Source organism: Thunnus thynnus, chromosome 19, assembly GCF_963924715.1.
Source record: "Thunnus thynnus chromosome 19, fThuThy2.1, whole genome shotgun sequence".
Classification (NCBI taxonomy): domain Eukaryota; kingdom Metazoa; phylum Chordata; class Actinopteri; order Scombriformes; family Scombridae; genus Thunnus; species Thunnus thynnus.
This window is the reverse complement of record NC_089535.1, coordinates 16,402,284-16,416,440: the sequence shown is the minus strand read 5'-3', so window position 1 is coordinate 16,416,440 and position 14,157 is coordinate 16,402,284. Positions and strand designations below refer to the sequence as shown.

The window sequence follows — 14,157 nt, the reverse complement described above, 5'->3', positions numbered from 1 at the left end:
GGGCCAACCATCTGCTCCTCTTTGTGTGTGAAATACTTTATTTAGGGAAGTTTGGGGTTAATAAGTTAAATTTAGCATCATTATAAATATTCCTCGTCGATAAATCATTAATATATTAATTTAAAAGACCCGTATATCACATGTACCGGTGTCTTTTTTAAAGAGACCCTTTGGCTACATGTTGTCGTGTTTCATGGGTAAAAATACAAACTATAAGCTATAAATGTGAATAAACACAAATGTTACTGAGGGTTAGCAAAATCTAGACAAAGCTGTTCATTTTATTTTTTTATTTATTTTTTATCAGGCATTTAACAAAAGCATGTTTATGCTTAGTGTTAAATCCAGACAGCTGCAAGTGTTCACAATACAGTAGGCTGCATTTACAAAAGACGCTTCTGTCTTTAAGGACAGGTTCACAATTCACATAAGTCTGTCTTAAAACTATAGTCAGGTGCCCAAATGAACACCGACAAGTCTTTCTTCATGTAATCATTCCTCCAGATCACAATGACCATTAGAGGATCCCCTCAAAATGCACTTACAATGTAAGTGATGGGGGACAAAATCCACAGTCCTTGTTTTTGAGCAAAAATGTATTTTGTTTGTTTCTTTATCTGAAGTTCATGAGATGATTATATTGTCACTTTTAAGTCCTCAGACCTTGAGCCAGTCTGTTGAGCTCCTGCGACAGAGCCGTGACTGTGTCCAGGATCCGTTGCTTGTCCTTCTCTTCTAACCGAGCTTCACATCGCTGAGCGAATTTATCAGGATGCCACAGCGCTTGCTGTTTACGTAACAATTTACGAAACAGCGGCACGTCCTTTCTGTCCACGCCGTGCAGCATCACATCCACCATCTCCTGCACCGTCCCTTGCGGCGCTGGCCACGGGATGTCACTGTAGCTCAGCTTTTTGCTGCCTTCTGAAGAACCACCTTGGAAAGTAGCTGCGCACCTTTCATCGTATCGGCGCTTCTTGCCCTGCCGAGTCTCTTCCTCTTTACGCGCTGCTCGTGCCAGATACTCCTCATGTTCCCTCTGCAGCCTTTCGTGCAGCTCCTTGTTGCTTTGCTCTTCTCGCTCTCTCTCTTCTTTACTCTTCCTCTTTTTCCACCCAGAAGACGACGCTGCCAGTCGTTGAGCTTCTGCGTGTTTTTTATCAAAATACTCTTTTCTAATACGATCGGCCCAGTCCCCAAAGTCTTCCTCATCGTCATCAACAGGAAGAAAATCATCAGCTGTGAAACAAATACAGCAGTGTTATTGTCAGAGGAGAAAGTCAATATAAAAGTCAGAATTAAAGTATGAGTTTCAAATTTACCGTCATAAACTCCAAAGGTTTCACAGAATTCATCCTCGCATTCACCAAACAGCTTCTCCATCCACTCTCTCTCAGGGTCCACTTCAGGTAGACGGCTCATGTTCGCTGCAGTCTGTGAAGAATGTAAGTAAATGATATGTAAATATGACAACCACCACAGATCACATCTGATGCTAAAGAATCAGACTGTACCACTTTTTACATGTTTTAGTCCATTTTCTACAAATCATAAATACTTCACAACCATTTTTAGACGTTTTCTCATGTTCGAAGCAGCCACTGGTTTTGATATATTTGTGTGTGATATTAAAACCTACTTAAAGAGAACTGAAGCTGAAACTCTGCTGGTATGATGTGTTCTGACATTAGAGATTCTGATATCTCATACTTTGGACATTCGCAAATTCAGTTTTCATAGAACCAACCCTGAAAGACACTCAGGACATGTATGCATCGTACCAGGAGACTCATTTTTATATGAATCTGTCTTTTCATAATGGCCACCTGAAAAGTACTTAAAAAAATCTAACATAGTCCAGTATACTTGGGATAGTGGTAATGAAGATGCCACTGCAATCGTACATGCATGTTTCAATGAAATGTGAGATATCAGATGGTAGAGGGTTTATGGGAAATAGACTGATGACTTGACCAAATAGCGATAAGTAAGGTGTTGTTATAAGGCATACAGTCTGATCAATACTAGATTTTTAAAAGCTAATACTAATTGTAATATTTGATAGTTTTTAATATCTCAGACATTAGCCGAAAATAAAATTCTCTGGAGGACAAATCTGGACCAAATGTGAAAAAAGTGGCTAATTGATTAATTGTGAAAAAAAATCAACAGATTTATCAATAATGAAAATAAGGATTAAGAATAAAGATTTGGATGGCAAAAAAAGTATCTTCAGTATCCCCTTGGGAAATAAAATGGTGAGAAGGAACATTTATTTATTACGAACCTTACTTTTAATGGCTAAAAAAGGATTGCAATCCTGTGGTTGCAGCCACAACCTCCAAACATGAAACAGTGGCAAGAAAAGATTATTGAGGTGTTTATTATTGAAAAGCTGATTATACTATACTATGATACAGCTGAAAATTGACATTTTTATGGATATATGGTCACCATGGATATTAGCTATGTCAAAAAAAGAGCTAGAATATAGAAAATTGTATCTTTTGTATTTTTATTGTTGTCTAATTTTTTTTTCATTATTATTTTGCTGTTGGTTTAGTATTGTCTTCAGTTATGATGTCTCTATTTCATTAAGTTTATATATAATAATAATATATGTAAGAGGATGTGGAGATGTTTATGTACTAAACTATGAGTGTTTGAATTGTATGGCAGCAATAAAAAGTTAAGTTAGCAGAAAGAAAATAGTCGTTAGTTGCAGTCCTAATAGTGTGAGTTTAATATCTTTGAATTTATGAGTGTTGATATGACAAATCAAGCAATTTGATAACAGCCCGGTAAATGTTGTGGGCATTTTTTTTTTACTCTTTTCTGACATCTTATGGATTAAAATCGACAAAATAATTGACAGATTGATTGTTAGTTGCAGCCCTACTTTTTTAGTAACACCTTCATTACACCGTGTGTGACTATATCTGTATCTAAATGTGTAACCTACCTCTTTGTTTTTCATCCAGTTCAGCAGGTCCTGAGGTGTGACTCCAGCACTGTTTGAAGTGTTTGTAGCTTCTGGACAGCTCTCTCTGAGAGGCACAACCAGGTCATCAAAGGCTAAAGAAAACACAAAAGTCAACATTTTGAATAAAAACGGTTAAAGGCTAATAATTCAGTAAAAACTTGCCTTCCTCACCTGTTTTCCCGTGTTTCAGAGCCCTGTTAGCAGCTACATGTAGCGCGGTGTCTCCTCTCCGGTCCCTCTGGAGAACATCGGCTCCGTGTTTCAGCAGCAGCCGCACAACAGCGTCGTCTCCCCGGCAGCAGGCCAGATGCAGCGGGCTCCTCTGCCTCCTGCCCTGGGAGAAGTTCACATCCAGGTCGCGGTGCTTCCGCAGGTACGACTTCAGCTTCAGCAAACGACCCTCATCCACGTATTTCCACACCCGCTTCTGTTTGTGAGACAACGACATTACCTACAGTTGTTGTCATGTGTGGCTTGTGTCAGCTTCAAAAAGGCTTTAGCATTATTAGCATAGTTAGCTAGCCCAGTCCTTCCTTTTTGTAGTTCCGAAGCCAGCCGCGGCCACGGACACAAAAGTTCCGGGGACAACAAGGTTCCGGTGTTGTCACTAGGTGTCAGTATTGACTATGTTTCTACATCAGCCATTAAAGGATAGGTTAGGTAGGTAGGTAGATAGATAGATAGATAGATAGATAGATAGATAGATAGATAGATAGATAGATAGATAGATAGTAGGGCTGAATGGTTTTGAAAAATATCTAATTGTGATTATTTTGACTGATATTGCAATAGTGATGTGATTTGCGATATTAGAGGTAATGATCATTTTTACAACATTATTCTAAGCTTCATTAAAAACATTAAAATTATTATTTTTGCGGGGATCTGTACCAAACAAAGATGTTTTCTTAAGTCTGTAGAATATGATGTGTAGGCCAGGACATGTCTGCTGCATGGCAATATTCAATTTAAAATATTTTAACAGACATTTCACATTTCACCTTTATTGCACCTCCTGTGATTTGAAAATTGCATATTGCGATTTCAGTAAAATTTCAATTATTGTTCAGCCCTAATAGATAGATAGATAGATGTGCAAAAATGCATTTCAGAGTTTATCTGAAGCTTATATGAGGCTTCAGCAGTCCGAGTTAGTCATATCAAGTGGATATCTGCCACATTTACAGTCTTTTTAGCATTAAATTCCCTCTTTGTATTTTCTCGGACAGTGTTTCCCTGTTGAGCTGCGGGGGAAGTATAGTAACAAAAAAAGGGACTTTTACACTAAAAAGACTGTAACGTTGAAGGCATTCTACTTGATTTAACTAATTTGGACGGCTGAAGCCTCATATTAGCTTCAGATAAACTTTTAAATACATTTTTACACAGAAGGAGGACTGTGGACTTTGTCCCCCATCACTTACATTGTAAGTGCATTATGAAGGAGTCTTCTAATGTCCAGTATGATCAGGAGGAATGATTATGGCAGGAAAAAACAATTTCAATATTCATTTGGGAACGTGTTGTTTTAAGAGAGACTTGAAAAATTGTGAACCTGTCCTTTAATTAATAAATTAAACCCCCGTTACATGCCACTTTTCTTGATTCAGCAGCACACTGCAGCTAAACAGGATGTCCTGAAATCGAACATGCACTCCCTCCTTCTTCATAGAATAGGAGAACAAAGCACCACTATTCATCCATATGTAATTAGGCTTAAAGAAAAATGGAAATTTGGCACCACAGTGATGTTCCCCATAGTTTTAAGACTCTGTTTCCATCTTCTACATGGCTGCTTACTCAGTATTCATAAGCCCTCCCTGCTCTCTGTGGGCTTCTGTGCCTCAACTCTCTTTTCAAAATGCCACCTGTGAGGAAGCTGCCATGTCAAGAGGTCATCTATGGACATTTTTTTCACGATTGACCGTTTTTTTTTTTCTAAAACCATAATGTGATAACTTAAACATAAAGTGCATATAGGCTACACAATCATGCACAGTCCATTTCTATTTCATAGTATGTCTTTATTCTGATGTTTTATGACTCAAACTGCGTCACTGTAGTGAAGCAACAGTTACAGTTGCCTGAAAATGTCTTACTGTAAACCAGGAATATGAATATGGGAGGGATGAAAAAAAAAGCACAACTTCAATTTTGACAAATTGATTTTTACTGAGAGATTTTTTTTGATGATACTGAATTGCTTTCCAAATCTCTATTTTTTTCAGCAATTCAAATGGAAACAAATTCTTAAATGAAACCACATGGCAATTCAGTCATAGATTGTGAGCCAGACTTTGAAAAAACAGATTGCAGATGCAAAATTTAAATTTTAGTAAGCCTTAAGCCCACTGTGAAGAAGGAAAAAGCGAGTCTTACTCATTTGCACTGCAAGAGTAAACACAGCAACATGATACACACATGATTAAATAAACTGACCGGCAGCAAAAGAGGAGATGGACAAAATCAAAGTAACGCTTAACAACACAAAGCAACACAGATTCAGAATAAAGTTGGGTACCACTTTCTGATAAGGCACCCTGAGTTTAAAAGCATTAATTAATGATTAATAAATGATTTACTAATGCTTTATACATCATTTATAAGCCATTTATAAGGTTGCCAGGTTGTGAAAAATCCCTCCTATCTACACCACCATAACATTTGTTTATCTAATTCTTCATGAAGACACTTCTGATGTACTGTTCATAACCACTTGCCTTCTGGAAAAGGCTGCAGGGCATCCAGACTAAAATCCATTAATTAACAATTTATTAATGCTTAAAAACCCTTTATAAAGGTGCATTATCTGAAAGTGGTACCTAAAGTTTATTAGTCTAGATTGCAGATTCTCTAAATACCCTTGAGGAACTTAATTGTCAAAAATACTCAAAATTCCTTTCCAAAGTCTTGATTTGAACAGTTGCTCACAATTTGTTCACACACACACACACACACACACACACACACACACACAAACACACACACACAGAAGTTGTGTGTGGCAGCTTTTTGTTGTTACAGGCACTTTCAATAAACAGAGGACAGTTGGCACCATGTTTGCATCACTAACACAAGTCTATGAAATCTGCTTAATCTTATCACTGCAGTGTACCACACGGCCCGGCTGAACGTTGCTGTTATGTCATTTCTTGCTCACATGTGTGCTCGTCTGTGCAGCCATCTTTACCTGCGATGCTTAAATCAGTGCAGCTGAGCCTCTGAACCGGCTCGGTCCTGCTGCACATCACAGGGCTCCCATTTAGGCCTGAGGGAGGGAAGGATGCACAATGGAGAGGATAGAGGAGGGAATGAAAGGGCACTCTGTGCCCTGGTGAAGAGGATGATCTACTCTGAGACTCGCATAACCCAAGATCCGGAGTCTCCCAAAGCTTGGGCACTTCCGCTCCTTTTTGCTGTCGGAAACGACGTGTCCCCACTAACGATGGACGCCTTGTGTGAACGCCTTTGAAATGTCTGCCATCTCAGCAGAGACAGAGAAACAGTGAGGACAGAGGGTAAGGGAGACATCTGATTTGACACCTCAGGTGTTTCTGTCACATGTCTGCCACTATGCTTGAAGCTTTGTTGTCTTATTTCCGATAACTTTTATTTGCCACTCAATCTCAAGCATAATCTTTCACATAACATGGATGTTTCCTTACATAAGCAATGCAGAAGAGTATCTCAAGTAAGCGCTCTTGCCCTCAAAGACCTCAAGAGGAGCACGCATCTCCTTCAGATTGCCCTAAGAGCAGCAGGGAGATGCATCTGAAAGACAGGATATCCCTCATCAGGAACCCCTACTTGCCCACCTACTTTTTGTCTTTCCTGTCTGGCCTGCTGACTCCTATCCTGTCCTTGAGGTCTGTTATCCTCCTGGGACGGTGCAGGGAGGAGCGCTGCAAGACTTGAGTGGCAGGAAGCTTAGGGTCCTCCAAGACGCTCCAGGGGTCAGCTTCTCATCCTACCACTCTATGGCCATACCAGGCTCAAGGTCCGGTTTGCTGGCTGTGCTCCATTGTTAGGATGGAGGAGAAACGTGCGCTCACTTCCTCTGTCTATTTTCTGCATGACCTGGTTTATTGGGTTCTGATTTATGACAGTTAGACATGTGCTACTGAGATACAGTAGGCCTGGCTGCAAGCCTGATTTGAAACAAAACAATGGCACGGGCTGTTTGTCAGCTATTGATATGACAATGAATGAGTTAAGGTGGACACCCCTATAGAAACTCCTTCCTTCAATCCTTCTTACCTTTAGTTTCTATGGATATACATCACCTAGTATCCAGTCTAGTGTGAGGTTTGGGTTTGACCTTTTCACAGTATGCATTGCACTGTGTTCATTGCATATTTGGGGGAGGATTTCCTCTAAAGACAGAGGTTTGTAGGTTTCATACTTTCCAGACTTAAAGGATAGGTGCACCATTTTTCAAGTCTGTCTTAAAACAGGTCAGGTGCCTATATGAACACTGACACACGCTTATCTTGTTGTAATCATCCCCCCGTTCATACTGACCATTAGAAGATCCTCTACAAATGTGCTTACAATGTAAGTAATGGGGGACGAAATCCAAAAGCTTCGTTTTGAGCAAAAATTGTATTTAAAAGTTTATCTGAAGATAATATGAGGCTTCAGCAGTCTGAGTTAGTCAAATAAAGTGGATATCTGCCAAAGTTAAAGTCTTTTTAGTATCAAATTCCCTCTTTGTGTCTCAACGGACAGTGTTTCCCTGTTCAGTTGCAGTGGAAGGAACATAACAACAAGAAAGTTGTAGAAGAAAAAGAAACACAAAAAGAAATTTTGTGTTAAAAAAGACAGTAACTTTCAAAGATATGGACTTGATTTGACTAATTTGGATGGCTGATGCCTCATATTAGTATCAAATAAACATTAAAATACATTTTTGCACAGAAGGAGGCTTGTGGATTTTGTCCCCCATCACTTACATTGTAAGTGCATTATGAAGAGATCTTCTAATGGTCAGTATGGTCAGGAGGAATGATTACTGTAAGATTACCATAACATGTGAAAAACATGTGTCAGTGTTCATTTGGGCACCTGGCTGTTGTTTTAACCCTCCTAATGTGTTAGAAAAGGGTTTACACCTTTAGTGTTCATGAGTAGTGTTTGAATTCATTAACAAGCACTGAAAAAACCCCCAATAATTATCATCTAGTAAAATGTTTTACCCGCTAAGTGACTTATTATTCAACAGAGAGGAAATTTGGGGACAACAGCTATGTCCCCAAATGGGGAAAAAGCTGATTTTTGGGTCAGTGGTTAAGGTTATGGTTAGGTTTAGGGTAAGTCTCCAGGAAATTAATGTAGGTCTACGTAATGTCCCCAAAAGTGACCTAGGTCAATATGTGTGTCTGTGTGTGTGTGTGTCTGCATGTGCAAGTGTGTGTGTGTGTGTTGTGCCAGGTGTGTGGTGAGATGTGAGAAATAAAGTTCAAGAAAGCCGCAGCCTACATATTGCTATAAAGATATATCCATATATAGCTGGGGGGCAGGAGATGTGTGTGTGTGTGTGTGTGTGTGTGTGTGTGTGTGTGTGTGTGTGTGTGTGTGTGTGTGTGTGTGTGTGTATGTTTGTGTGTGTGTGTGTCTATGAGGTGTGAGTGCAAGAGAGAGTGGGGGTGTGTGCAGTGTGCAATTTACAGAACTCGTAGTTTCATTGGGACTACTTTTAATGCAAACTGTTGACTGACCCTTTAACAGGTTTCCAAATTCCCACGAGACAGATAAGAAAGGTTTTCCAGAAACTGACATCAACAACAAAGTGTTTTAACGCCTCTGTGTTACACTTCATTCAAAGTGAAGCATATTTATGCTGTTTGATGTCATAAAAAAACATATTAGGTGTTAACTCAGGTGTTAATTTATGAGTATAATTAGTGGTATATGAGTTTGTTATCAGTTATTTTATGGAGCTTTTTATGTCTTTTCAGCAGTGTTTTCAGAAAACACCAGTGTGTCTTTGCACAGACAGAACTACTGTTGCCTCTTTGCAAAAGCTGAAATGACCACAAAATAATCTTTAAATCTCATTATCAACACAGAGATTTTTATTATTTGACTGAAGCAAAGATTAAATTATAAATTATGCTTGTGAGTGACATTTCTGGAAAGCTGTTGTGCTGTGATGACTGTACTAATAGGATTCCCTGCGGTGAGCCTGTTTCCAGTGTAGACCCACTTAGTATTCACACTCTGTTATTATAGAGGAATGAAAACATGTGTGTAATAATTCCTGAACAGTTATCTCAGACAAACACCCAACACTAGTGGATCAAGGGGCGTAAATCTAGTTCTCTCGTAGCACTTTGTTTCTACGCAAAGTTCATGCCATGAAATCCTAGTAACATGATCATATTGGCTTCATAGAAGTTAAAAACCCATGAAAATAATCTATCCATATTATCTTTCACAGCCGACTTTTGGCTTTGATGCTGACAGGTGGAGGATAATATGACAAGTTGTCTTGTAAAAAATAGCTGCTGCGTGGAATCTTAAAATGTACTGTATGTTGTGTCGACAGTAAAACACACCGTTGTGTATTGATTGTGCCACAGCGCTTATTTAATTTGCTGGATGTTTAAAATGAGCACGTTAGAGAATGCATCTGGGTTTTAAGGTGTCTTCTATGTGCACATTTTCTAGACTAAATTCAAAGATCTATTTAACTCAAGATGTTGTTTGCGTGGATGAGATTAAGGAGCTGAGACGGTGATGAAGGAGGCAGAGTGAATGTCGCTGCAGCTGTTGGATTTCTTTTTCTTCACATGACAAAGAAGTTTTTGCAGATTTTCACCTGTCTAACATTGAAGACACAGATGAGGTTTTCCCTCTATATGAGGAGTCACATTTATACAAATGGCAGACTGTAGTATGTGCTGTAATTGTAACTGATTTACACTAAGCCATCCTCCATCACAGGTATTACACAGAGACAGACTCCCACTAGAAATCAGTAACCCAGGATTAGTCCGATCCTTCTGTCTCCCTGCTGTTGCTGATTATATCCTGTAAAAAGCTCATTACAGTCAAATTTGATTAATCATTGAATTCTAATTTAAAGCTGAACAACCTGCTGTGGTGTTTGGTTGCTTAAAACAACACTTTTAACTATCACACAGCAGATTATAGACTAATTTGTGATGATATGCAAACTAAAAGATGGTTTAGATGCATTGGTATGAACTGATATAGAATAAGAATCTTAAATTTAAATAAAAAGTTGTGATGGTTAACACTTGGAAGACTTAAATATCTCTGGAACAAAGCCTAATGTCACGTGGTCAATCCAATTTAGAAACTTTTGTGCTCACTGATTGTTTATGCGAGAGAATTGTAAGAGGAGAAGAAACAAACATGCTGGAAGGGGGGAAACAGAAGTCCAACATGCATTTCCTGCAGACATATGCTTTGATTTCGGCCCTGTGAAACACAATGGGAGGGAAACTGCCTCCCCGAAGCAAGTCACCAACAGGAAGAAGCAGCACATTCACTGGATAGGAGAAAATACATTCCAGCGACACTTAACAAGCTATCACAAGTATCAGACCAGACAGAGAATCTTTGTTTTTTTGCTTTTTTCAAAGCACTTTTTTTTTATTACAAATCATAGACATGAATTCAAAATAATGTGTATTCACAAAATGCTTTCATGTATTTGTCAGGAACAAATTTTGTCATTCTGACACTCAACAAACACACACACACACACACACACACACACAATCACAGACTGTCGAAGCAGTCACCTTTTAATTGGGCCTTCCGCCAGCCTGAAAACATTTGTCAGCTGCCATCTGTCTGTCTGTCTGGGACTCCCACCCCTCCCTCCACTATCCCCGTCTCTCCTTACAACCCTCTTATCGGACTCCAACACCTCTTGACGACTGGCACACCCTTCCTACACACACTCACGCAGACGGACACACACACACACACACACACACAGACGTAACACTGCTGGCTGTGGTGCAGACATTGCAGTTTGAGCACGGAGAGTGGGGCAGTCTGCTAGATATCACACCTCAAGTGCTTACGAATGAAAATAAAAAACAGCATGAGTAATACACACTTCACTGTGACTTGAGGAGAGCTTTTCAGAGTTCATAGCTCAGCGCATTGTCCGCCGGAGAACCAAGAGAAATACATTCCACAGTCTGCTTGGTCCCCTTGTATTAAGCTGTTCGGTTTTCTCCGAACGTCACCTTCTTCTTAAAGTGAGGCCGGAGTTTGAGCATGGTTTGAGGTAGAAACCACAAACCTGACTGTCTTCTTCAGTCAAATGCCTACAGTGGTCCACAGAGTCAGATGGGGAGCAAAGGTGACACCCTGAAACTGACCGCAGACGATCTATGAGCAAGCGCCCAACGCTGCAATGTTTTGATTTACCTGCATTGTTCTGCATTGTTCACCTCTTCCCCAGGACGTCTCTGGGCCCTCAGCTTTCGTCACACCTTCGTGGCGAGAGACTGAGCCTCCGTCTTCTGGGAGGACAGGGAGCTGGCAGGGCTGGCGTGCAAGGACTTCTTCAGGTTGAGCAGGCACAGACACTGGGATCTGAAGCGCAGGTCAAAGAAGGCGTAGAGAAAAGGGTTGAGGCAGCTGTTGACGTAGGCCAGGCAGGTGGCGTAGGGGTGAGCCAGCAGCAGGAAGCGCAGGAAGTCACAGGTGGCGGGAAATAGGTCCAGGTAGGAGAGGGCGTCAGCGCTCTTCACCACATGGAAGGGTATCCAGCAGGCGGCAAACACCACTACCAGCGTGGTGATGATCTTCAGCAGCCTCCTCTTACGCTGGTCCTCTTTGCGCAGAGTGTTGAAGTGGCGGGTGACGGTGCAGCCGATGAAGCCGTAGCACACCATCATCGCCAGGAAAGGTAGAAGAAAACCCAGAGCTGAAGAGGAGATGCTGAGACCGGCGATCCACAGGCTCTCCTCCTCTTTACTTGACACCACCAGGCTGAAGTCCATTGCACAGGAGGTTTTGTTGCTGGTTGAATCATGTTTGGTGGTACGGAAGAGCAGAGTCGGGGCAGCCAGGAGACCTGACAGCAACCAGATGGCTGTCAGGGAGACTCGCATGTAGCCACGGGTGCGCAGCTGGGTGCTGGACAAGGAGTGGACGATGGCCAGGTAGCGGTCGAAGCTCATGCAGGTGAGGCAGAAGACGCTGGCGTACATGTTGAGCAGCACCACATAGCTGCTGATCTTACACAGGGCCACCCCGAATGGCCAGTGGTAACCCATGGCTGTGTAAACGGCCCACAGAGGCAGAGTGACCACGAAGGTGAGGTCAGCGAGGGCCAGGTTTCCAATGTAGACGTCAGCAGCTCGCCACTTGCCCTGGGCTCTCCATACGGTGAAGATGACCACCCCATTTCCAGAGAGGCCGAGGATGAAAATGAGCATGTAGAGCACCGGGATGACAGAGTAGGAAGGCGTCCACTCAGAATAGTCGCACATGGTGGAGTTTTCTGTCTCCTCATAGTCGTAGTACTCATACGGACCATCAGTTGGCTCCATTCTCGCTGCTTCTCCTTTTCACAAGGAAGGAAAAAGTCTGTTTGTTGCAGATAGATCCACAGTAGCTGACAGCACTCTTAAGTCTCTTGCTACATGAGATCTGCCCACCCTTATATACCCCCCCCCCCCCCCCCCCCACTTGTCCCTCCCACGACGCCTCCTCCTCCTCCTCCTCCCCTCCCACTGCCCTCCTCCTCCTCTCTGCTCTGAGGATCATACTCTTTCACTGCATACACACTCATCGATCTCTCCATTCATTTGATCTGTGGTTTATTATCTACTGCATGGTGGAGTCACATTAAAACATGTATAAGGGTTAAAATGCTTATACTTAATTTAACATTTAGAACTTTGTCCTCACTTTTCCTCCAGGGTCAAAATAAATATTTTCAAAGTATTAAGCATAATTTACCACACTTACCACACCCACAAATATAACTACAACTCTTTTTGTTTTAACCTGAGTGAATGAAAGTTCATTAGACATGTTTGGACAGCAGCCCAGGAATCAAGCCTGGGCATGACAAGTTTCACAAAGTAGTCAATTTTAATATCAATTGAGAGTCGTTCTGGCACCAGAGCACTCTCCTTGAAACCTGAATAGACAACACTTATTTCCATTTCTATGTCTGTTTCTTTCATGCCTGCACATGTTCAAACATGTAGAAACCACAAACTAAAGACAAAATAAACATGTTTAACTTGAATTAACTGTACGTTAGATAAACAAAACATTGACCACAGACTTTTAATTTAAGCAATATTGCCAACAATGACGGTAAAGCTCAACCCCGAGTGTAATATTGCGATTATACAAGAGTTACCTACAACAAAAAAAGATATAATTGAAATTTATTCATATTGTGAGGCAATTCACTCTAAAAAATAAAAAAATTGCTAGTGTTATCTCCGTTTCCAAGGAAATACATGGGGCATGACTAATACCTGGAAAACAATCAGTCACGGTAGTAGACTCCTATGAAATGAAACCTAGTTTACTACTCCAGCAAGTAGACCGACCCTTAGTTACGACATAACAACACAAAATGATTTCTAGTCCCTGTTGAGGCAGCCAGGCAACTTCAGCTTCACTTTTTAGAGATCTTGGGATTTCCCAAACAGAACAAATACCACACATATGAACACGGAACTGCTTTGCTAGCTCAATCTTGTTGAAACTAAAATATCTGCTGATTTTTTTAATATGGACAGATTTAGCTACCACGTCCGCGAACTTCTCAGGCTTTTTTGTAAGCTAGCTGCACCTGTCACCGACTCACCGGCATAGCTGATGGAGGATGCCAGAATGAAAGCTGAGATATACTCTCAAATAAAGGGAAAATGGTTAAGTCTGGTTGTATATGAGGGTTCGGGTTCGGGTTTTTTCATTGTGTGCGTGTGTAACTCGTCCCACAGTCTCAGAGTTCAATCCAGGAATCAATAAAGGATCCGTTTTGTTTTCCCCATGACCTCAAACCTGGGGCCTGTTTCAGAAAGCGGGTTTAATAAAAACTCTTCACCTTGAAAGACTTTCAGTCACAGGATGAGAGCTACATTAAACTTGCGGTCAATTATTGCATTTCCTCTTTCTGTGGAGCTAACCTGCTCGCTAGCAGATTCTTATCAACAAAC

The 14,157-nt window shown here is 41.0% G+C and overlaps 2 protein-coding genes across 2 annotated transcripts; both read right to left on the bottom strand.

The window, feature by feature from the left end:
• Positions 1 to 252: 252 nt before the first annotated feature.
• On the bottom strand, positions 253 to 3,524 carry nfkbil1 (nuclear factor of kappa light polypeptide gene enhancer in B-cells inhibitor-like 1). Its single transcript, XM_067574760.1, has 4 exons — positions 3,155 to 3,524; positions 2,963 to 3,075; positions 1,323 to 1,434; positions 253 to 1,239 (listed from the first exon to the last, which is right to left on the bottom strand). The coding sequence occupies exons 1-4, from the start codon at positions 3,429 to 3,431 to the stop codon at positions 650 to 652; spliced, it is 1,092 nt and encodes a 363-aa protein (XP_067430861.1). The 5' UTR covers positions 3,432 to 3,524; the 3' UTR covers positions 253 to 649.
• Positions 3,525 to 10,573: 7,049 nt separating this feature from the next.
• On the bottom strand, positions 10,574 to 13,893 carry LOC137170955 (apelin receptor B-like). The gene is made up of 2 exons (XM_067574636.1): positions 13,806 to 13,893; positions 10,574 to 12,539 (listed from the first exon to the last, which is right to left on the bottom strand). The coding sequence occupies exon 2, from the start codon at positions 12,523 to 12,525 to the stop codon at positions 11,455 to 11,457; it is 1,071 nt and encodes a 356-aa protein (XP_067430737.1). The 5' UTR covers positions 12,526 to 12,539; positions 13,806 to 13,893; the 3' UTR covers positions 10,574 to 11,454.
• Positions 13,894 to 14,157: the final 264 nt, after the last annotated feature.